Source organism: Bombus affinis, chromosome 10 (assembly GCF_024516045.1).
Source record: "Bombus affinis isolate iyBomAffi1 chromosome 10, iyBomAffi1.2, whole genome shotgun sequence".
Lineage (NCBI taxonomy): Eukaryota > Metazoa > Arthropoda > Insecta > Hymenoptera > Apidae > Bombus > Bombus affinis.
The window spans coordinates 3705291-3730099 of record NC_066353.1 but is presented as its reverse complement, the minus strand read 5'-3'; the positions used below and the strand labels follow the sequence as shown (position 1 = coordinate 3730099).

Genomic DNA, 24809 nt, shown 5'->3' with positions numbered 1-24809 from the left:
AGTGGTGGTGGTGGTGGTAGTGGTAGTGGTGGTGGTTGCGAGTAGCGCGATAGAGACCGATGGTGCAGTCAACGTTGGGACCGGCAGCCCAAAAGACACACGCGGACCTCACGCGTTCTCTACCCCTTCCGTCGAGCACCCCCTTCTGACATCTCTTACCCTCGAACAGTCGTACGGCCCTGAAAGAACGTGCCGCGATTCGAACTGCTTTTTTTCTTTGGGGCACGCTCCAGTCCGCAGGCAAACGAACACAAAGAAGCCGTACATGGCTATAGTGCTCGTTTACCGGACGTGTAGTGGGTGTGTGATAGAAATGTAATGCTAGTGACGCGACGTGATACGACGTAACGCGATCAAACGCGGTATGACGTTTCTTTAGTTCTTTCGTCATCATTGCCTGCCTCCCTGCTGCGTACGGATCGCGTGTGAGCCGACGACGAACGCAATGTTGTGACGCGTGACACAGCGCACCGGTCCGACACGGCGTTTCAATGCTCAGGGACGTTGCCTCCGTTCCTTCGTATCCTCTTCTCGTGTACATCCGAGCATGGATGATAAATGTTCGAGTGAACGGTAAATGTCACCCGGGAGCCAAATTTATCGATCTGCGTACACGTATTAATGGATCAGTATGTGATAACTGTACGTTGGAAATCGGTATGGTTCTTGGAGAGAACGTTTCGCTATTCACTAGGATTCTCCATCTCCGCACCGTGTCAGAGGTTCTCGTAGAAATATGACGCTACCGCTACGCGCCTTTTTGAGGACAATGACCTCGTGCACCTTGCTTCCTTCCTAGTCTGGTCTGACTTCGTTGCTGGCTTAAGCGTTTTACTTTTTTTCCCTCGCTCCATCTGCTTGAATAATGAACACGTCTTGAGACTTTATTTCGAAGCATTTCAGTTAGAAGATGTTGAACGAATAATTTTATTTTTTACCGTTGTTTCGCATTCTACAGGCATTATACGCAGGCGTTTCGCATTATACGCAGTCTTGTTCGCGTATCATGCGGATCTCGTTAGGAAAATTACGTATATAGCTTCTAATTCGTACCGTGACATTTACAACGAGAATTTTACGCGATATTTTCAACAACGCCACACAGTATACAACACTGAAGTCATTAGTAGCGTTCCAACTAGACCGAATGCGGTTTTTGCGGTACTTCAATTTCTATGGATATACGTATACAGACAGCTTTATTTATAGTTCCCAATTTGTCGCATTGGAGCTAAATCTCTGCATAAACGTACACAGTGATGCGTTATCGTTGAAATAAGATCACGCTTCCTTCTTACACCATTGTTGGCCTAATTCTTATTACCACACATTATGTGCAAGTAAATAAGAACTACCAAGACATTTTAATTTAACTATCTCGAATGTATACTTTATTCTTGTCCCGAATATCATTATTTAAGTAATCGTCAAATAGATCGTTTTCAGTCCACATTTAATTGGAAATTTTATTGTACGTTCTATTGTGATTTCCCTCTCGGGCTGCACGAGTAGTATTAATCAGTGTAGTGGCTTATAACAATGCATTCCGACATACATAACACTGAAAAATTCTCTTTTATGTTCTCCCCTTCTTCCATCATTCTTTTACTCTGTGTCACTTCTCTGCCTCAAGAGCAATCCTCTACTCTCGTCGAGTCTACTCCAACGTATCCCTGTGTACAGCCTAACGTAAGAATGAATGGTTAAAGACATTACGAGTTGTAAGTTCTACACAATTATTATTTTTCCATTCTTACTTAACTATTTAGCCGTAAAATACACGAAACTTCGTTGTCATTCAGTCTTATTTCGAACCGTGTACGTTTCATTAAAATCATGCCCTTTGTCTTTGACGATTTATATAACGATCTACTTGCCATTTGCACATTTTATTTTTTTTACTTCTAATTTATTCACAGATAACCATGGTGATTTTCCAACAATCCTATAACAATCTGCGCAAATTATTCCCTTTGAGTCAGCTATGAAAGGTCGACATTTGGTATACCGATACAAACGAGACACCTCTTTGATCACTAAATTGATTCGATAGAGTAGTGGTAATTAGCACGCAGATCTTAATTCACTTGTTATCGGTTACTTGCCCAACGAGAAGCGTCGGAATTTCAAATATTTCGAAGGCGCCCTGCGACGATTTTATTTCTATAATAGGTAATTTTCGCGTTAATTGTTAACTTAATGCCTCAATAATTTATCTAATTACGTCGGATGCACAATTTGAATAATTTGAAGACGACGTTTCTTCTGTATTTTATCATCCTGTAACACTTTGACTTTCACTTTCTTCAGAAATTTTCTTCCTCCTATACTCCATCGTGTTTTCTTTGTCTCATATTTCGCAAATTATCTTCACCACGAAAGTGGTTACGATAAATTTTTTTCATTCTTCGCATATTTTCATCATCGGTTGTCGCCTCCGGTTACGCGAATGAACTGTCTCGAATTTACGATATATCTTTCTCTTTGTTTCCTCGTGATTGGTTGGAATGTTTCGAATAGTTTGTGGTCGGATCGTGGTGTTGAGTTTCTGGTATAGCGATCGCCATACAAAACATAGTCTTGTCTATGCGACCCATATTTTGGAGAAAAAATATCGAGACGCGATAAATCGATAAAATGAATTTCATTTTGGTTACGACACAATTCCGAATATTATTCCTTGTCCGAACGAATAGTAGCTGTAAACTGTTACATAAAGCTAGTTGTATAAATCATCAAAAACAGAGAGTATGATTTTAATAAAACGTGTATGTAAACTAACTTACATTTAAAGTATATTTATAACTGGAAACTCGTCTTTTTGCATCTCTTAGCGTATACTATATGTTTAGAAAACCACTTCATCGAGTTTGATGTTCAACGTAAGTTACTCCGTCGAAGAATATCAAGTTTTAAGTTTATTTTGATCGATAACTCTTACGTATTTCCTGTATCTTCCTCGGATAAGTTGATTAACTATTCAAATTGACGAGATTTCATTTTTGTTGAATAACTCAATTTCATTTTCTTCGGTTTTCTTTTAATGTGCGCTTTTTCATCATTATAAGATACACATTAAACTGATAGACGACGTTGAAAGCAGCATAAAAATTCCGTATTTCTGTTCCGAGCGTCCCTTTTTAATACGCTCTGTTATGATCTACAAAAAAGACACCGTGTTTTTACTGAGATTCTTCGTAATCGCGTAATCTTGTTGGTTACAGAAATAAATATATAAGGTTTGAAAGAAAGACTGTTATCCTCTCGTGTTTCGTAGAGTTTAGTGGGAAACCAAGTGTTCTAATGCGAAATAATGGTGGAATTGAAAAATTGAAGCTGGAAGAACGTGACATTCAAGAACGGGAAATTTTTCGTGGGGTTAGGTTGGGGTCGATACCTTGTTATCGGAAAGCACTAGTCATTCTGATAAAACGGTATGGCGGATATCGAGATAAATTACAAAACAGCGGCGCCGTCTCGACCGGTATGATTTTCGCAAAAACATATGGCGATGTGCTTTATATTTGTTGCAGCAATAGGACACAACTTTTGTCGTAAATTCTTCACGTCGCGAACAAAAGCATAAAGCGAATGATATCGATTTCTACGAGAAATACACCTATTTTTTCCCCTATCTTTCTTATTAAAAAAGAAAAAGAGTCCCTCGAAAGAGGCGCAATTATGCTTCATCCCTTATCAAGTGTTCGCTTAGATCTTATTATTTCCTTCTCATCTGTCGCGTATTTTGCGCTTCTCCGCTGATACCTTCGTGTCATCGATATACAAAGTTTCAGTGCAAGCTACACAGGAATAGGGAAATGTATAAATCGAGCCAGCGATTTGCCGCGAAGGGCGGCTGAAACACGCGGAAGAAAAATGTGTGCTTGACGAAGTGGAAAAGCCTTGACGGAAAATTCACTGTCTTTTTTTAAACGGGCTCGCGTATTCACTCTCGTCTTTTCTCCTACACCCTGCAAAAACGTTAGATTGGGACAACTTGTTTAATGACCGAGCTTTGAAAATCTCGCAGCATTTCCTGAATGTGGAAGATTATATATTTTCTCTCTTTCTGTATACGTAATATGTATATATTGCTTCTTTGATACATTTTACTTCGTTTCAGCGGATTTTTTGACTATGAGAGAGAAATTGCAGTTCTTTGCTTTTTTTAAGGAATTTATAACTTCCGCCTTATTTGTCCTGTTACTTGAAGGTAGGGTGATTGCTGTGGACGGGACGACGCAGAAAATTGCATATTTTTCAATGTTAAGATGGATTAGCGGTCGAACATATTTCGTAAGTTGACAAGGATGTTCGGCGAGGGTATTACCAAAAGGAACATGAACAATGAAATATAAAAAGAATTCGGAAAACAAGAAAAGAGTTAAATCCGTGTAGCACAAGCGTTCGTGATCTCGTGACAACGAGTGAGAGTCCCCCACAGAGCAATAAAGAGCAGCTTGTCATTTTGCACTTTTTAGAGCGCGCATTCAAAGCGGAAAAAGATTGTGTCGGATTAATCCGCGATTTCTGTGTGACGTTAAAAGAGAGCAACAATGAAAATTCGGACGACGATGTATGTTCGAGTTTAATAGAAAAATCTCGTTGCTGAAGCATGTTTTTTGGTAATGAGTCGTTGGTCATTTTTCTGTACTCGTACGCTGTGCGTATGAAATTTCGTGATCAAGAGTCTTCGAGCCTCGAGTTCCAAGCGCTTCACTTCTCACGCCAACAATAAAGGTCGTGATCGATTCTCGTTAACCATCGTAGCAATAATCATGTACAATAGACGTTTTACCGTTGATAAAGAGGATCCAGAAGAGGAGCAAGATATTTTCGAGGACGACGAAAAGAGGCATTCGTCCTTTCAACTTCTTGTACATCAGTTGCACATGTTGTTCGATAACCAATACATCGGTGACGAATTTAAAGAGACGTCGATTCTTTGCGCGTGAGTGAATCGCGTTTTTCAAAATAGACACCCGTCGCTTTCACAAGAATATACATATATAAATATTTGTATGCAAATTAAATGAAAGACTGTGTTCGAAATGTGCATCGTGAAAAGAGGAAAAATTTTCAATGAAATTTTGCCATACCCATTCTTGATCAACGAAAATTGTGAAGAATGGATGGTGCAAAATACTCGTCGCGTTGTTACATTTAAGACGCGTTATCTTCAGTCTTAATGGAATTGTGTGAAATTCAGAGTCCCCGACAATACTCCAAGATTTCGGAGAAATGGACAATGTTCAAACACGGAATTGGCGAATACGGAAAGAACGTGAAGCGTGTCAGGTAAGTCGTTCAGAAACATTCACGAACGAGTGTTAAACCTTTAAACTTTTATTTTTTTCAAAGAAAGTTGCCTCCTTTTACAATATAATGATAAAAGTTGCAATTCATATTACACGATATACACAAGTGTAGAATTACAATTAGATATTACAAATTGTAATTACAAGTTGAAATTACATTGCGACGCGGTTCTTTTTCTATCAAACGATAACAACGATGACCATACATCAAACAATATAGGATAATTTGTTCCTATTCGTGCAGAACTCGAAATTGCAATAAATTATAAAGTTGGGCGCTCGTAATTCTTCAACAACAATAACAACAACAACGATAAAGTTGTTCTAGATAAAAGCAATTTCCTTCCAGTCAAAAAAAGGAAAGGCGGACCGCCTTGACCTCGTTCTACTTTTTTTATAACACGTTGCACACGTTGCACAGCTTCTCTGCTAGACGTAGGCACCTCGGAAAGACGAATCCCCACCTTCGTTTCTTCTTTCCTCGTTCTTTGCCAAAAGCCTTGTCGACCTCTCGAGGGCGACGACCCGGTTATCTATTAACCAGCGAATTTATTCCCCTTTCCACCTTTTCGTTTTAGACCAGGATACTAAATAGAAGATTGTAAAAAATGTTATTCATTCGCGGTATGAATGAATACAATTTACTTCCTTATTTCACTTTCATACTGAAGAAGCGCATTGTGTTTCTATGTTTTTATCAATGAAAATTTTAACCACTAAATGCATTACATACGATCTGCATCGTGAGTAATGCTACAATTGCAACGAATAATATATCATCGATTGCCTTTGATAAAGAAAACAAGATTAATAATTATTTATTATTTTGCTACTTTGTTTTGCTACTTGTATTTGTTCTGTTTGATCTATGGAATGTGGGATTTAGAAATCTTATTCCGAAGAATTTACCGCGCGCTGTTTGCTACAATCCTGCCCTTATTTTCGCAACGTACACGAGGTGCTTTACCAGGCTGTTGGACAATGCTACCAGCTAATAAACTTAATGACTCTATAGCCAGCGATGGTAATTATAAAGGCAACAACAATTTAGTTGGCAATAAAACGTAGGACGAGAACAAAAGCAACACAACAAACGATTTATTTTCCGAAATTGTTTATGTCCGGCAAACTGTGTTTTCCTCTGTTATTCTGTATTTATCACGATCGAATTTGCGTGATGCACCATGAAAACGTGTTTTTATCAGGCAACGCGAAGTATTAGGACAAACATCGCACACCCGGAAAACAAATACTTATCCCTGTGGCATTACTTGCTCATCCTTCGTTTGGTAAACACGTTTCCATCGTTGGACAATCGTGTTCGCGATTGTGTTAAATAATTTACACGATCAAACCCAGGGTCAGAGTTAAAATACCTGAATTTACCAGTTATTCCTTGTGCGATGTATGCACGTTAAATTCCTTGAGTTTTTAATACTTTTTTCACAACGCTAAGTGATGCATACGAACACGAGCTTCCATTATAAACGATCTACGATAGGAAAAGCTGTTTGCAGATAACGTGAATCGATTTGATTTACAATTGTATCGCGATAATTGAGAGAAGATGCAGATTCTACTAGATAATTTTGCATAGTAATTATTACACACGATTATTATTATGCATCTCGAACATGTGATCCAAATAATGGAAGGATTATTCGTATTTGTACATAGTATTAGAATGTCAGTGCAGTGTATGTTAATTAAAATCAATAAAGTGCAGTAGAATAATGTTGAATTTTATGAAAAGTCTGTGCTAAACTAGCTTTCGAAGGAAGTTGATATATGAATAGCAACTATTATTATGTGAATATTCGTGAAGTTAGTCGTTCTAGGTCTTCTGTAGAAAATTATAAGCCGTATCATTTTGTAAGGCTAGGCTGTGTCCCATTATTTCTATGCGTCATTAAATTCGTTTAGTTCGCCCGTGTACAAAACTTTTCTTAGTAATATTTTCATTCGTCTAATTAAAAATAACGATATGTAATTTAAATAGTAATATCCAATGCCGTAAAAGAATTTTAACGTTTGATACACGAATTTTATGAAACTTTTCCGGGTGACGCTTTGTTACACTATAATTAAATTCAAAGTTAATGACGTAAAACTCGATATATGTATAAAACTCTCCGTTTCATAATTCTAGCTTTTGAAGTACGTTTTACATTTTCAGTCTTCTTTATTCGAACATGATATACATTTAAGGTATGTGTCAGTTTCAAAAGTCATGAGTTAGTTTCTCGTGTCTATCACGAAGAAAAGTCACTAAACAAGCCTAATTAAGAATTGCATTAAAACATTACGAAAGCAACTATGCTGCTTATGATAACTTTAGCGCTATCTTGTTATGTTTGGAACGTGCTGTATTAAACAAGGGAAGCTTTTACCAATTTAATCCAAAACCGTCAACGAAGAGATTATGTTGTAGTACCTGCATCGTCTACTCGTGATAGTTGTTCATTCACAATATAACTTGTGTTTTACATAAATTTATACAACAGCCCGAAGCAAAGTACAAGTTCTCACGCATAAATAGATTTATGATCGTTAACTTAATTCCGATATAACGTATCCATAATTGTCGAACATTTAACAGGGTGTATGTTAGAGAGATTTTATTGTACTTTTAGTTAATTAGCTTCGGGTGCAATGACCAGACTATCAACCGAGAGCTAGAAATATTTTTGTGCCGCCAATCAGGTTAATAACGTTTCGTTCGACTGGCGTAGCGCGGGCAAGAATCCTGCACACAAACGTATCTGACTCACGTGTGTACACATACACGTCTATGAGCAATCTCATTAAAGGAACCAATTGTTTCCAACTCATATTCAAAGTTGCATTCAAGCGTGTAGACTAGAGCGCACCATAGTTTTCCGTTTTACACGTCAATTCCTTCCACTTTCCACGAAAATGAATGGGAGGATGTCACCGACGTTGGGAAAACAAAATTATCGTCGTTGGACGATGCTTCCTTAGTGAGTAGAAAGCCGGTTTTTAAGCTCCTCTTTCAATTCCGCGGGTTACTATCCTCTACCCTTTTCCTTTGAAAAATTTTAGAGACGCCGTTATTGTGGTGTACTTTTACAATATACGCTACAGAATGAATGAAGTACTTACTCCTTTCAACACTGATAATGATTTTGGTCGCTTATAAATATTGCATACTTTGTACTTGAATATAATCTTTCTAAAAAAAAAGAAAGAAAAAAAGAAAGAACAATACTGTGGAACTGTGGAACATTAAAACTTGAGGAGTGTCGTATTCCTTTTGAATTGTGTACCGTAGTGATCTTTCTTATTCTTTCGCTTTTACGAATTGCAAAGATGTATAATTCGTTCATTCTAAGAGAGATTCTGCTTTTTCGATTTTATGATTCAACCGCTGCGTTACCACAAATTATTTTTCTTCGATATCAGAATGCTTCTCATCAAAGGAGAAGGATAAAGACCGAGAACGTTGAGACAAATATATCAGCCATTAGGACCAACAATATTGTATTTTGTATTCGGATTACCTGTCAACAATTTTTTTAAACTATTACAATTTCCAACGATTATATTAAAGCATTATATGAACCATCGATATATTTATCGTTACATGGCCGTATTACAATATTATTACATCGTTCCGTGTATTTATTACATTCGTCTGGCTGTATGACATTGAGACATTAACGAGTTCTATGAAATTCTTTCGTCACTCGTATTTATAGATTTATGATAGTTAACATTGCATTTAATATTTTCCTTGATCGTTAAATAATATAATCGGCGCATTTAAATGGAATTATATTAAAAGTGATATAAATCAAAGTGATTCTATCGGTAATGCAGTGTATGTTAAATGTTAATGTCGTTTCACTTAGGTACTCGACGATTATGCGCATAAACGTTTGACTAGGAGAATATCACCTTTAGCAAGTATTCCTTATAAGTCCAGACATAACCAATTTCAATTATACTGGGTAATCTTCGCTGCCGCGAGTCTCAAGTTACCGCGAACAGTGCAAACTTGTAGACAAAGCTCGCAACATAGGATCGTCATACTACTACGTGTCGTTCCGTGAAGGTGTATTGTAGAACATAGAATTATGAAACTTCCCTTCCCACTTTCACTCGTTGAATGAATTGAACATTCGCCTTTGTCCTTTCTTCGATGCAGTTTTTCCGTGTGAAACCGGCGTGAAGCGTGCTATTTGCATTCATTTAATATCGCCGTTTTGTGTTTATTACTTTTTGTATTCTCGAGCTTTATGGAAACGGCCGGTTCTTTGGAAACATTAAAGCACATTTCCTATAATTGCGTAAAAACTTGTGCTCTTTGTCCCCATAATGCATTTAAATAGAATCGCATCATTAATTCCGTAATTTTACATTTATTTCGTGTTCCCATTAAATTTCCGACTAGTAATGAGGTCACGCGGTACTTATAATAAAAATTGCGTTGGATATCGATGAAAGAACCGTCGATTATGATTTCACCAGATCGATAGAATCTAGATATCACGCGATCATACAAACTTTTATAAATTTCGCTATTAATATTCGTCTTTCTCTTTTAACGTGAAAATATTATTTTTTATAGAAATATAAGACTAAGATGCAATACTGTAGTTGGTTATATACGTTCATATATTTTTAGAGCTGTTAAGAGCTGTCTATAAATGCTTGCATTCTCGGCATCTCTGAGCTTTTCTCATTTTGAATGCCTCGCGAGCTTCGGCGTTCATATAATTACATGCACGACGTGTACCTATTACGACAGAAACAATTTTCTTCCGCGATTACTTGCAATAATTTCGGTACTCATTATCTTCGCCTAGAGCTTTACGTTGCATGCTTCATATAACACCCATACTTGGTATCAAATAATCGTATGCAGTGGTAAGCAAAACTCGCTCCTAGCGGCACACGTTCGTGGAATACTAAAGAGGATTCGCTTATTAATTCTCAAAAGAATTTGACCGTTATTCCAATCAGTTAGATTTTACTTTTGTTTTAAATGTTAAGCTTTGAATGCTACGTCGCAATAAACCACTTAACAAATAAATTTTTCAGACAAAATTTAGTCTTAATGTTCAGTTTGATTAATACAATTCCCACAAGTTTGATTAAAATCTTTTCATAACATTCATTCTAATTTTATACCGAAAGTTGTTACGTAATAAGAAAATAACGAACCTTCGAAAGTTTATGAATGACTTGCAAAAATATAACGTTTCGTTAGATCCCATAATGCATAGTTTTCTCTAAATATATTCTTCAAGAGGAAGAGTGGCAGCGTGGTAGGTACGTGGTAATTTTGTTTTTATCTTTAATTTCATTTATAAAGCGTCAAACGACCTGCCAATTCCCAGTTTAACGAAGCTAAACTTATGACAGCATCGCGATAGGAGAGGGGGTGTAGAGAAGAAATGTACGACGCGACGAAGAAAATTGATTTACGATATCCCGATAGTGTCGATGGGCTCTCATATCGGATATTGCACGACACGATGTTCAGGGATAAAAAGCCCTGTTGCTGGTTACAAACGAAAACATAAGGAACATTAGATATCGATAATGTCTACGTATCTGTACGACTCAATTTAATCTTTCGTCTTGATGACATCATTTGCTATCGTACGGAATTTCATTTACGTCCGCCCTTGCGCTATCTAATTTGGAAACTTAATAGCGGTTAGTTGTTTCCTTGAGTTTTGACTACATTGTTTCGTATCCCACATGAAATACCAAGCCTTCCACTGAAACTTTCGTTTCAATCGTTTCCATCTCTTTTCTCTTCTTCTTTAATCTACCGCTATGGCAAGCATACAGATTGTTTCTCATTTCAACAGAAGTTTACGAATCTTATAACCTTTCTGTTATTTCTTGGTAGAACATCTGAAAATTTAAAATTTTCCCTATTTTCTTCCCTAGATCCTTTCATTGATTCCAATTTTATCCATATACGAACACGGGATACTACCATGGAAGATTTTGCAAGTGGACGTACTATCTGAGAAACGCAATGGCACGAATGTAACGAGTCGTTCGACTGCAACAGAGATGTACCAATGTTGAAAGTTTCGGAACACATTTACAGTATTCGGCTGGCATACGTTTAGTCAGCGATATGGCAGTTTCGGTTCCTCGCACAAGTTCTATCAACAATTCGATGACATTACAAACTTCTGTTGCATCTCATTTGAAGTCATGCGAAACGGGAGTTATTGCAAAATTTAAAAGCGTCTCTCTCTATTCGAAATATTCTTCCTCTGTGCCTGTATACCGTATAAGTCAGTTTAATATCTGCCGCCCATTATCAGACATTTAAAAACTGTGTCGACGCCAGAAAGGGAAATAAATTTTTCCTCGGCGTAGCATTTAAATTGAAACAATAAATTGTTCCATATTGTATTGAAATGACGCAATTCATGATGAAATTTTCGTTTCTTATCGAAACTTTTTAACGACAAAGTGAGATCTGATAAATCTGACAATGCTATTGGACATATTAACCTGACTAAAATGTGCAATTTCATTACTACATACTGTTTGTTAATTTTTCAATAAAATAAAGAAAACACGCTAAAATCAAATTTCTGTCTTGGGACCACATAATATTCGTTTCATAATGTTTCATGATAAATCGTCTTTTTTGCACTACAAATTTTAATAAATTTCTCATTCCTTGTCAATATTTTTAACAATAAACCGATTTCATAAATTTGTAATATTTGTATTATTGGACATGTCACTTAAATATATCATTTCATTATTCTATGTCTAACAACTAATTACCTAATGAAATAAACGAAACACATTTAGATCAAATCTTCCTCTAACCGCATAATATATATCTACTAGAGTAATTCCACAATAGTTAATAACTAGCTTCAGGCAAGGTATCCAGTTAGTAACTAGCTCTTAACCGTATATCTTCTTATAAGTCCGCATAAGTTTCCTATAAAGTCTCCGCTTGGGGTATCAGTTTCCCGCAGGTGTCGTCGAAGGCACCAGGGAAACTAAATCGACGTGCACAAAGTTCACGGTAGATATCACCAGTTAAAACAACTGCGTACATACAAGCCGTCCATTTTAAGCTTGTTCGTTTGTATCTCGACAGCTCGTACTCGCTTGCAAATGGCTCTCGCATCGAGCGATACATTGGGATGCTAACAACGCGGTTCGCTGCTGTCACCGGGAAACCTATCCCGCGAAACGTGCTAATCCATACATGATACGATATACTTCTCCTTAAATTATATTCGATAGGTTGCCTTAAACATATCAGAGTGTCAATCCATTTCCCCAAATTTATCATCATGCGTATCATCGAGACAAAGCAACGTCTGCATAGTTTTATATTATGTAATAAAACAAAAAAAAAAAAAATATCGTGATCTTGATGTCTTGACAGTACAGGCATGAAATCTATTACACTATTGGATATATTACACACATAAACAATTGGAATTCATTTTCTCACGTGATTACATCGCCAAGACTTTTCATTTACACAAAACTACGCAACAAAAAAACTATCACATTTATTAGCGTTACCTTGGCAACGTAATTTAATACAGTGATTTTCTAGTTTACGAACGAACAAGACGCAATGCTTCTTCGGATATGACTGCTAAGAAGAAAGACGAAATCGAACGAACGACATTTCACGGTGCGATGCGATAAAATGTATTTTATCTCCTTTAACGGAAATGCTTCGATCTATTCGTCAAGAATCGTCATTATTTTAGATTATTGCCATAGGTTCCTCGCGATTTTTCTTACAGAAGAAAGAAAAGTACGTGGAATTTGCAAATGTTCTAAACTTGATTTTATATCTAACCTCTTGGCTCGAATACTCCGGTATGCATCTTTTCTAGGATAATTGAAAATCTACTCCTGTGGCTTTTCTGTGGTTGTCGAAGTGCTTCCGCTTCTTCCTCTTTTTTCTTTGCTTCACTCCTTCAAGCATCGAAAATGCGAATTATGTATGCATCCTATCCTCAACGCTGATACTCGGCGCATCGTAGAAAGACCTATGTCATCTACGTACATGTGACATAATGTAACATCAGTAGAATTCCACATCAAAGACATTGTCACAATATTCTGTGTAATAAAATAAATCAAACTGCGCGAGATTTCGCATTTAATTTTGATAATTTTACTCTCCCGATGGACTTTGTACTTCAAATCTCGTGCTCATATACGTCAAACGTACAATTTCGTGTGGTAGATAAAGAGCAAGTTATAATAGTCGAAGACAATGATCGAAATAGCCAATATGCGATGTTCGGAAAGACTTGATTGAAAAATGCCAGGTCGATACCATTCGTTCGACTATAAACCGTCCAATATTATGGCCGATACAAAGTTTTATGGTTTACTGTGCATTCCATAGGGAAATCATCCAGGAAATTACACAACGGAATTTCAGCTAACTTTGAGCGGCTATCAGCATGATCTCGCATAGAGGATTTGTCGGGTTACGTGATTAATTAATCTCTCAGACGTTAGAAGAAGGATTACCAAGATCGATCATTAATATTATCTATATCCTGTCGTACATACATTTGTCGTGCGCAACCATTTCTACCGATAGGTCGTTACGATAGATTACAAACTTAGATTTAACAAATTGTTTAAACTTGGTGACGACATTTAAATACCAGTCTGATAGATATCAGTCTGCATAAACTAACAAACTCTATATTCTATATGATATCTTTATTATATCATCATTACATAACACAAATAGCATTCATTGTTTGATCGTGTACAGCTTGTTATGCAACTCGTAATTACGTAATTTACCATAAAGGAGTGTTCGCTACCCTCGATGCGAATTCGTTGAACGATATTCAACGATAAAATGATACAGAGGGTGTAGAGAAAATTTGCATGGAGCTCCGAAGACTCGGGTACAATATCGTGACCCTCGAAAATCCGGCGTAATTCGATGACGTCCGGAGCTTTAAGAGCTTTGGAGCGGGCAATCCCTCATCTTCACTAGCATTTTCCTTTCTTCGGAGTCCAGGTAACCACCCGATGTTGACTTAACGCCGTCCCCGTTGTATTTATCTGACTACGAACACGAGTGCCAGCGGATAATGCCAACATTGTGTATTCACGTGGAATATTGCTCACATTTATACGCGACCGTGGCTCGTTCTCACGTATGCAAACTGCGAATATACGCGGATACGCGTCTGCTTGTATCTTGTCGTGCCATCTGAAAGTCTTGAAAAGTGCCACTTCGTACTCGCTGAGACGATATTCTTTGCGGATCTTCCAGAGGGAAATATCCAACGCGAGCGAACTGCTCGTTGGAATAATAACCACCGATACGACGAGCGTAAAGGAGAGTGATTAAACGTTCTATAGATTTTAATCGGGAGAAACAAGTTGTTCCCATGAATTTTCTAGCGCGAAAAAATTCTCTTTAAAATTCTCGCGTATTTACAAATTTTCTATGCGTCCTTTAGCACCATCGAGGCCTGCATTTAGCACAACACGAGTATGTACGTACTCTTAAAATATTTGTCATGCGCACGTGTGTGCATGTTTACTTGTAAAGTGTACTTAAGTTCTGGCGACTGTTACCTTTCCAAATAAAATTCGATTTTGGCCCGATGAAAACTCCTAACTCAACGACTAAAGGATAGAATAATTCTATTTACTTGCTTATTAATTGATGAATAATTTTATACTTATATTGCACGTTATACCAATTTTTTCTTTTTTTCTTAGATATAGACCGTTGGATAATTGAAAATAAAATTACCCATCCTATATTCTACCTAACAAAACTAAAAAACTGTATACAGTTTCGAATTTTCGTTTGCACTATTATATCTGCACGTGCCTTGGAAATAACAGGTGCATATAAATTGCCATTTGATTGTTAGTAACGCCAATATCGCAGTTAACTGTTCGAAAAAGGACGGGAAAAAGAGCTATGAATTTGTTCAATATAGATGCAACACATTGATTCGCGGTAGCTATATGAACAATACGTAGAGACAAAATTGCAAAATTTAACAGCAGTACGAAACAGTTGTAACCTCTACGACAAAAATGTTATAACATCGGTTGTAATTTAACTTTGTCAACAATAAAACGTTGCTTCTTTTCAACCTTATGAGTTTTCACGAACCTTTCTATTTACTACACAATTACAGCCCCTGTAGTACTGTACTTTGCTTTACAGCTGAATCGAATGGAATGGTATTTATAGGCTCTTCGGCCAGGAAGAGATTACACATCTCGAGTCTCCAGACACCTTTACATTCGTTAAACATTTTAAAACAATTTTACATGGACGATAAAAGCTATGAATGACGTAGGGATTTAATTTAGGTATGAATATAAATGACATAAATGTTTAAGTGTTAGAAACAGTATATATTGTATATTCATTAGTATCGAAAATGTGGCCTTTGTTGTGCCTATTGCAATATATGTAAATAATAGTTATGCCTATCTCAATTTAACTTGATTTCTATTAATATTTGTAGAAGAGCAGTTTAGCGTTTCTGCTTTGTGAATATGGCAGCATGATGACCATGAAACTGCACCGTCATTAGATAGACTTGTCTTTAAATAAAATGAGTTCCATTTCCGATTAACGTAATTTTAATGGTATTTCAGACTCGACAGCATCATTCAATTCTACATTTGCATATTTCATTCCAAATACATACTTCGTGCTTTTAAAAGTCCAACATTTAATTAAATGATTCGCTTATCGCTCCTCAATGCATCCATGTATCTACGCTCGTCTACAAAATATTCCTGTTTCTTTTATTTTAAAATAATATGATTTTGATTGTAAAATATTTGAGTATAATATTGTTTTCACATATAAAATTCTATCAAATTCCTTTAATAATGGAATAAATAATTTTCAAAGATATTTTCACCTTTTTGTCTGTGTGAATTTTGATTTACAAAGTGACAATAGTATAGCAAACCACAATAATGAGAACTATTGCAGACTTTGCTACTATTCCCTTTCTTTTTTTATCATAACCATAAATTTTGATCAGAGGACTTGGAGCTCCTGTTTGTATCGTGTAGTTTTCGTGCTGAAAGACTGTGGTGCGTGCCACTCGTAAATTCCAATCAGAATTTGCAATTTATGGAGCGGCTTAACCGAATACGAACATGTTTTGGGAATCTAACTGAGAAACGCAGAAATCTCGTTTTTACTACGATAATCACTACACAATTTGTGTTTATCGATCTAATTGTTCGTGAAATGCTGCTTGTTTCAATCCTTTCATTGTATGAACAAACATATATTTTATAAAAATTATTTGCAGACCTTGATTACTCGGTTGTTATTTTTAACAATTCGTTGCTAGAATTATTTTTGCGCAGTTTGTGCGCATGAAAGGTCAGAGTATGAAAATGTCGAAAAAGTAATTTTCATAGAAAAATGTCCAAAACTCAATTAATATGTAATATAGGGAACAATATTGTGTCTTGATGTATTTTAATTCAGCTATTATCCTCGAAATTTATATAAAATATGCAATTTCGCTGTCAAAGACGTCCTCCTTCATCAACAATATATATTAGAATGCAAAATATAAAGCATGCGGAAAGTGATTAATTTGACTATCAAACCCTATAATTCGTGCTTGTTCTATTTAGGTTATATAATATAATATTATTATAATATGCCAATGTCAGTGTTGAAACTAAAACAAATACGCAAGTATCTCGCGAAAGAAATTCAAAAGTGGAAGGGAGGGATGATTTTTTGAAAAGTAGAATTATCGAAATTTTTCTGATTTTTTGAATCCCTGAATCTTTCATTCTTGTGCTTTATTCACACTCTCGAAATCTTTACTTTGCATGCGGATATGTATTCGTTTCTAAATAAACAAGTCGGATTTTCTTTTATATTATTTCACGAATAATTTGCCTTTGATGTAAAATATATAAATATATATCTGATAAATATTTGATGAAGAGGAGGAAATATTGATCCTTATGAAATATTGTTCGACAGGATAGAAAATATTTCGTAATATTTATCTGTGTATAAATTCTGCTTTATCGAATTTTTTACGTACATCATTTACACTACATATGACGAAGGAATAAACTAACACTGCGGTATCTAAGGGATTATAAAAAGTTGCGCATTCAATTTTTGTGCATTATAAATATTTTGAAATTTAGTATTTAAACGTCTGAATTTGAATTGCACTTTGATTGCCCCTTTAAATAAATTGTTCGCTTTAAATTTCACGATACTGGTAAGAATTGTAAAATAATACACATACAGATGCATCGATGTTGAATAAAATAGCGTTAAATACACGTTAAAGTTTAATTATACCCTTGATGGATGTGTAATAATGGTTTCGTAATTCATATACACCATACTTATACAGAATACTATTTTCACATACTTCACGTGAATTTCCGTTAATTGAATTTTCATAAAAAACTAGTTTCAGATTTATATTGCGTTTTTCATCGACATACTACTTTCACAACAGACTACAAATTGTGTGCCGAAAAGTTCCATCGATATCTCATGTTATAATGAGACTAATTATAGACTATTATATGAGACTTTAAACTATATCGGAGATAGTTTTTTAATATTAAAAAGCAACATTAAATGTTCTTCAATTAAGAAGAAAAAGTACATGGATTTTTAAATTCTTTTCTTCTTAATTAATTGACGCCAGTAATAAAAATCAGTTATAGCATTTTATGGAAATTTGTTTTTTAAAAAATCTGGCAGTAATTTTTAATTTAAGTGCACGCGCAAATAAATTAATTATCCGATAGTTTTGTGGAATAGAATGTTCAGGGAAGCTTACAAATAAAAATAAAAGATTCATGGCTCTTTGTATTCAATGTAAAACCGTTTCAATTGAAAGGACAAAAAGGGACGTTTAAAGAGACGATACAGCGATGAAACGATGCCGCAAGTTTTTAGCAGTGTAGCAGAGGAAGAAAAAGCACATTTTCGGTCCTATTTGCCAAGACTTTTTTCACTAGTTCTGCTTCAAAGAGGTATAAAAGTATGGCGGGCGCAGTGTCAGTAGTAAATTCTTTTCCTGATCCGACACGAGCCCCGAGAGAAGAATTTACAGACCAATAATTGCGATCCAGTGCCTTTGCACGGTAAACATTATAGAAAGGCAATGTTTTAGTAATCGTTCTTTATTGAAAATTATTTTCTGCGCTTAATACCAACTCGCTATTGTGGTCACTTGATTATTCCGTATGCTTTGACCTAAATCAAGTTAATAAAGAACTTTTACGACTGTAGTCAGTTGTTTCATCGGAAAGTAAAAAATCGAAGAGCGAATATTTCAACACATTGATGCAACGTATACAAGCATATGTAATGTTTATTTTAATAATATATTTAGTTTTGTATGACAATAAAGAAACAATGTACGTTCTTTGTATATGAAAGTAATTGCAGTATTCTTCCTGAACATATTGTATGAATTTCATACATTTATATACAAGAAGCGTGTAAACATCGTTGCTTTTTTGCTGGTTTGAAAAATAACGCAAAAAAGGATTTACGGAGAACTTTGGCTCTCAGGTACAGAATTCGCGTGGCATATGAATCTTAAAAAAGAAGTTACGTAAATTCGAGATTAACTGTATTTCGACGTCACGAGAGATAGAAAAATAGAGACATTTAACAACGGAACTTATCCTCTATCGGATCAAGGATATCAAAGCAGATTAATGCATTGTTTCAGCCCTTTGGTTCCTGCTATGCCCTCTCTATCCGACGATTCAGTGAATTTTCGTGCTTCTCATAAACTGTTGTGACAATCATGCGAGAATTCTATACTGTATACCGTTAGCAGGATGTATTTTCAAGCGTCAGATTTTTTCGAGTGGAATATTATAGGAACCTTCTTTGTACTGATTGCAGGATGCTGGAACAACAGGATTCCACTTGCACCGGCTAAAATGAATCGTAGGGAGGACCCGCTGTTGCGGCAGCATCGTAATCGCTTGTTGCAATTAGCGGAGGTGACAAACATCAAGCCTGGCCGTGGCAGCGGGAAAAGACGAAGCCAAAGACAGTCACACGGTTTTGGACCCAGGTCAGCTCGCAAAACTGTAGTTATGATAGTAGGTGTATACTGCACGCACGTCCAATGTATTAACGTTACGTACACTTGTACACAAAAGCCAAAGAACAAGCTGTGAATGTACCAATTTTTTATGCTTAGCTAACTGCTAGAGAAGATTAAATCGTGCAACGACAAAATTAATTTGACTCCAATCGAAGATTAAAATATAGAAGTATTGATAATCGAGGAATTTATTTTAAAAATCGATACATAGCTGTGACATCTGGTTAGAAATCGAAAATTATCTTTTTTATATCAGACCATTACATTTTTGTCTTTGATATTCCCTGATCTTCTTTTTGAACCGAACACATTAGAGGATAAAAGAATGTATAACAGTACCAACCGTAGAAAGAAACATTTCGTCTCGAAACGTCTCGTTCATATATTCGCAATAGATTCCAGGCCGGTCTGCTGCCGACATTTTTATTACCATCCGACCGTTTCCTTCCTACTCTTTCTACTCCTCCCCCTTTTTTCTGTTCCTTTTTAATCGTTTTTGACGTATTATGATGAGTAAAAGTAGAAATCTCAGATAAAAATATCAGAGAAAAGTAAACTATCAGCGGCTTTCAGTGGGCTTGCATAATTAACCCTTTTAAGCCGACATTACGCGTGTCGACGTGCGCGACATTGCATTCATCGTGCATTTCACTGATCCACCTTCTGCCCCTTTTTTGTTTCTCCCTCTCCTTTGTTCCCTCCACGTTGTTTCTACTCTTTCACGTTCGTGCCCACCTTTTCTCCACGTCCCTTGACAAAATTCCTTTCACGCGAAAAGAATCTCAACACCCCTACGACAAGACTTTTCCTGCGGGAGAATAGCAAGCTTCATAGCCTCTATAAATATTAACATTCTATGATTCACATTCTTATCGGGTCGAACGAGTACCTGATCTTTTGACTTGCAAATAAACAAGATGTACACGAATACGATAATATCGCGACGCGAGAATTGGCGGAAAGGGGAAACGGTTTTTTGGACTGTTTCAGCAATGGTGGACCGAGCACTGGTGGCCGCGTCACCCTCCAGGATATCGTCAGAAGCGATCCTGGATACACGCCAAACATCGAGCATTTAGTTTTCCCGGAGCGTAAGAGCAGTAACCCGAATTTAGCTAAAACCGGCGATGAATCCCCACCGAACAAATCCAAGTCGAACGCAACTAATTCGGGAAGGTCCAGACTCGCGGAAGTGTTCTCCAGGCATTACTCGAGGGGTTCCTCGCAGGATTCTTCCGTCACATCCAGGAAAAATCATTTAAACGTAAGTGTTCGATAATTTTGTTTTTCATAAAAATTTAATCCATTTGAGACCTGTAACTATAAGACAATACATACGCGAGAATCGACGTTTCGAGATTCTTTTGAAACCAATATTACTTTTCATGACGTTTTCTGATCCACGTATACTCTTTTTATTTATTGCATACTTCCTCTGCGCCGACTTACTTCTCCAATTGTATTTCCAATGTTGTTTGATAATAGCAACACGGTTTCCTTCTCACGATACAGTCAGTGCGTTACCGCTTTTAAATAGGTTAATCATAATTCGCGCTTATTAGGAAGTTTGTTGAGCTTTTTGGTTGGACCCGATCAAATGCACCGAATTCCAAAGATACAGAGACTCAGACAAGGCAAAGTTTCGTCGTAGAAATACGATAAATTCAGTTTCACAGCGGCTAAATTATCGACTCGGCCTAGATATTCCAGACGATTTCTATCCTGTTTCGAGCGGTTGTTTCAATTTTCCACGTTAGGTAAACAACCGAAATTGCCGAAAGAAATCCAACGCGTGCGCGTGATAAAATACACCGTGGTGACGTCGATTTCTTCGTATTTCTTATCAACGGCACCAATTCCGATCGGTGGCAATGAAATAGGGAAAGGATGAGCCACGATTAATTGGCGAGAATCTGATCGACACAGCGTTTCCAAGCGATAGGTTCACCGGTTCGCTTCGTCCCCTCTCGATTCTCGGTGGATCGCCAAGCTAAGACGGGTTTCTTCGGCGTAACACACAACGAAAATAAAAATACTTTCATCGAAGGAGTTGCGTAGCCAGTCTCTCGCACCTCGTCCGTATTTGGAAGTAGAAACAGCGGCAACCTATGTTGCGCGTAACCGTGAGTTTATAAACTACAGTTCATCTCGTGTTGCGACGCGCCGCCGCTCGTCACTACAACTTCCAGAATTCCTTTATGCAATCTCGGCAAACATGCGTATGACTTTCAAGCCGGCATATCGACCGCGTCCAAAGATATTCACCATTTTTCCTTTTAATGTTAAAAACTCAGCTGAATAAAAGAAATCGTACTGACACGAATTTTATTTTATGGTGAAGCTTATAAAATTGTTTTATGACCCTTCTATTTACTTAGAAGCCTTTTTTTGTGGTAAATTCTCTGAAATGGTTTCATGATCCTTCTATTTATCAAGATTTGTAGATGTCACTGGAAACAAAAGGTTAAGTTGTAACATTTAGAAGTAACAGAGGTAGTAAAATGGGAAAAATGTTCTTTGTAAAATGCGTGTAATAAAGCGGAGTAATAACGTTTAACTTTTTGTTCTTTCTAAGTAGATAAAAACATAATAATTATGGAATTAGATAAAGAGCTACTGTCAAGCTACGAAACATATAACAAGTATAACATATAACAATATATCATATGAAATAAATAAATTAGTTGTAAAAGGAGAAGAATTATGTATAGCCTTATTTTGATAAAAAATTAACGTCTTCTTGTTAAAAGTACCAGTCACGAAACTAGCCATGTTCGGTAGATGGAATTTGAATAATATGACAGGAAGACACGAATGCGATTAACGAAGCTGCATAAAGATGGACGATAAACCTTCTCCTCTCGATATTCCACGAAATCTTAAGAAATTCTATGGCGATTTCCTCGAAGCGATTATCGAATCCCCAATTCCCCTGTCGAAAAATGTGAATTCTTCTTCTATCGACCGGAGATACTATAGCTTGTCGTTCATCGAAAGATACGGACAAAACGAATTGAAAGAAAGAGATAAAAAGGAAACAGTGAATAGAAGAGACCAATGAGAAACCTCCGAGCGACGGCCTATACTAAATCGATTAGCTTCCCCGTCGAAGGAATAATTGCAAAAGCTAAAGAAAAGAATTCAAATACGTTCCTATTTATTCTAACCGCATCCAAATGACCGCATTTTGGGAACATCGTTTACGGTATCTTGTGCTAAATGTGCCATGAAATATGAAATACTGAAATAGAAAATACTATTGAACGCTGCTTGCTCTTAAGTAGCGTTTAATAGCATTTGACAATTGCTATTTATTTTACCCATACGTATTTAAACTCATCAGAATACGAATCATAGGGATAAAAAGTATCCAAGGTACACAATCCAAATCATGTATTATATTAATCTCTCAATCTTCCAAATATCAACCTAGTCTTACCAAACATCTCACAAAATGCCAAAGAACATTCCCAAAACCCTACGACTGAAACTTTGCGACGGAATATTCCATCTCTTCTTCGCCTGAGATACTCAAGTCAACGCTTAATTCTTACCTCCGTAACTGCACTTTCTTATAATATTCCATTGCCATATCTACGAAACTACTAGAAAATTGAAAGTAACCCCCTCCCGAGTTTGTACCGCGACAACGATCGAACGAACCTCACAGATTTGAATTTCTGATCGTAGAGCACGTCACTGGACAGCGGAGGGACGGTATCCCATCAAGCAACAGGGTCGAGCGGAGCCACGGTGGTGACGAGGAGCGTCGGACGTCGTTGGCTGTTGCAGAGCTCGCAATCCTCCAGGCAACATTCGGTCGAGGACGGAGTACGTGGGGGCAACGTAGGCGTCATAGGGCCCGTTTCGAGCTCGTCCTCGAGTCAGGCCCCTGCTGCAGCCTTGCCGCCTCGTAGAGTCAGTTCAGCCGCGAATTCTACCGACATCTCAAACACGGCCACTGGCTCCCGCGGCGACAGGTAACGCGTGTGTTCTCTCTGTGCTTCTTTTCTCTCCATTCATATATTCTTCGTTTCATTTTATTCTTTCTTTTTTTACCTCCTTCTATCTCTCGTTACCTCTGTTCTCCTCATCTACATATTTCATGTATGTGGTGCTCCTTCGATGTAAAAAGAATATTTCCATCAGTCTTTCCTATTTCTTCTTTTTTCGTTCATGGAAGGGGTGAGCAGATGAGAGAGGAATATAACTCGATTTTAACGATCGTTATTCGCGATTCACGATTTCCAATTATTTTGCACTTCACTTTCATTTTTTCAACGTTGCGTGTTGGTATATGTATTGTAGTACGTGATTGCGCAGGTAATGTTGCTTGTGATTGTTGTTGATTCTTGTCAACTCTATACGTGTTGATAGTTTCATTCGAAATAGTGCTTGTTACAAATTATTGGACAAATAATCGCTCTGGTTTATTATTAGAGGGTTCTTATCTTTTTATAAGGAAGAGGAGATAATGTGAATCAGTTAATCTCTACATTAATACATTCAATGAAAGAATATCCGAAAAATGTAAGTTCAAGAGAATTCCTGATAATCTCGATTGATAATCGAGTCTGATGAATATCATGACCGGCACGATAATAATTTCCTCATTAATACCGTGGGTCACTGAAAGAACCACACAACGCAGAACGTGTTAATTTTTTACGTGGGCCAGGGAGTTCATTGTCCCGTTCGTCGAGTGCTTTATTCGTCGGTGTGACATGGCCAGGCCAAAAAAGGACACATCGGGCTAAGCGAATAGTAGCAGAAGAGGATGATATAATTAACGACATTAGTTTTGGCGAATAATGTGAGAGAGATCGTTTCATCACGAGATTAATACCGACAAGCATCGTCGATACGTCAATTTGATAAAAAGAAAATGAATTCGATCATGGTTGGAGTTTACGTTTATTCGCTCTCTCTCTCTCTCTTTCTCTGTTTCTCTCTCACTCTTTCTCTCTCTTTCTCTTTCCTTTCTTCTGTTTACTTCTTGTAGTCTTTGACTCGGTGGTTACGCGCGATGTAAGTTTCATGAAGCTCAATGAAACGAGGCAACCGCTTCCTACACCGCTCGCTCTGTCCTCGGAACTACCCTGCGGAGTTCAACTTGTTTACACACGGGAATACAAAATTCAACGGTCTGTTGAATGACAGAGAGAGAGCGATCCTAGAGCTCTTTCCAAAGCCCTATACGGTTAATTAGTTGTCTCGGATCATCTTTACGGAGTTTAATGGGATCGCGGAAAAGCAAGCTTGCTTACTTTCTCGAAACGTGCGTTTGTTTCTTGTTTTCTCGCGTTAAATATCACTCTCCGTTTTACGATTTCGTTTTCTTTCGAGGAAAGTAATCGTTATC

The 24809-nt window shown here is 36.9% G+C and overlaps 1 protein-coding gene across 9 annotated transcripts in view; it reads left to right on the top strand.

Moving 5' to 3' along the window:
* Positions 1-24809, top strand: part of LOC126921457 (serine-rich adhesin for platelets) — a 134435-nt gene that overhangs the window by 22181 nt on the left and 87445 nt on the right. For 2 of the 9 annotated variants that reach the window (XM_050733079.1, XM_050733070.1), the window contains exons 1-4: positions 56-573; positions 19240-19414; positions 20438-20711; positions 23138-23427. In XM_050733079.1, the coding sequence (XP_050589036.1) occupies positions 492-573; positions 19240-19414; positions 20438-20711; positions 23138-23427 (821 nt within the window). In that variant the 5' untranslated portion in view covers positions 56-491. Of the gene's footprint in view, positions 1-55; positions 658-4213; positions 5299-19239; positions 19415-20437; positions 20712-23137; positions 23428-24809 lie in introns of those variants that run through there. The other 7 variants (XM_050733076.1, XM_050733078.1, XM_050733077.1 and 4 more) reach the window with 7 other exon arrangements.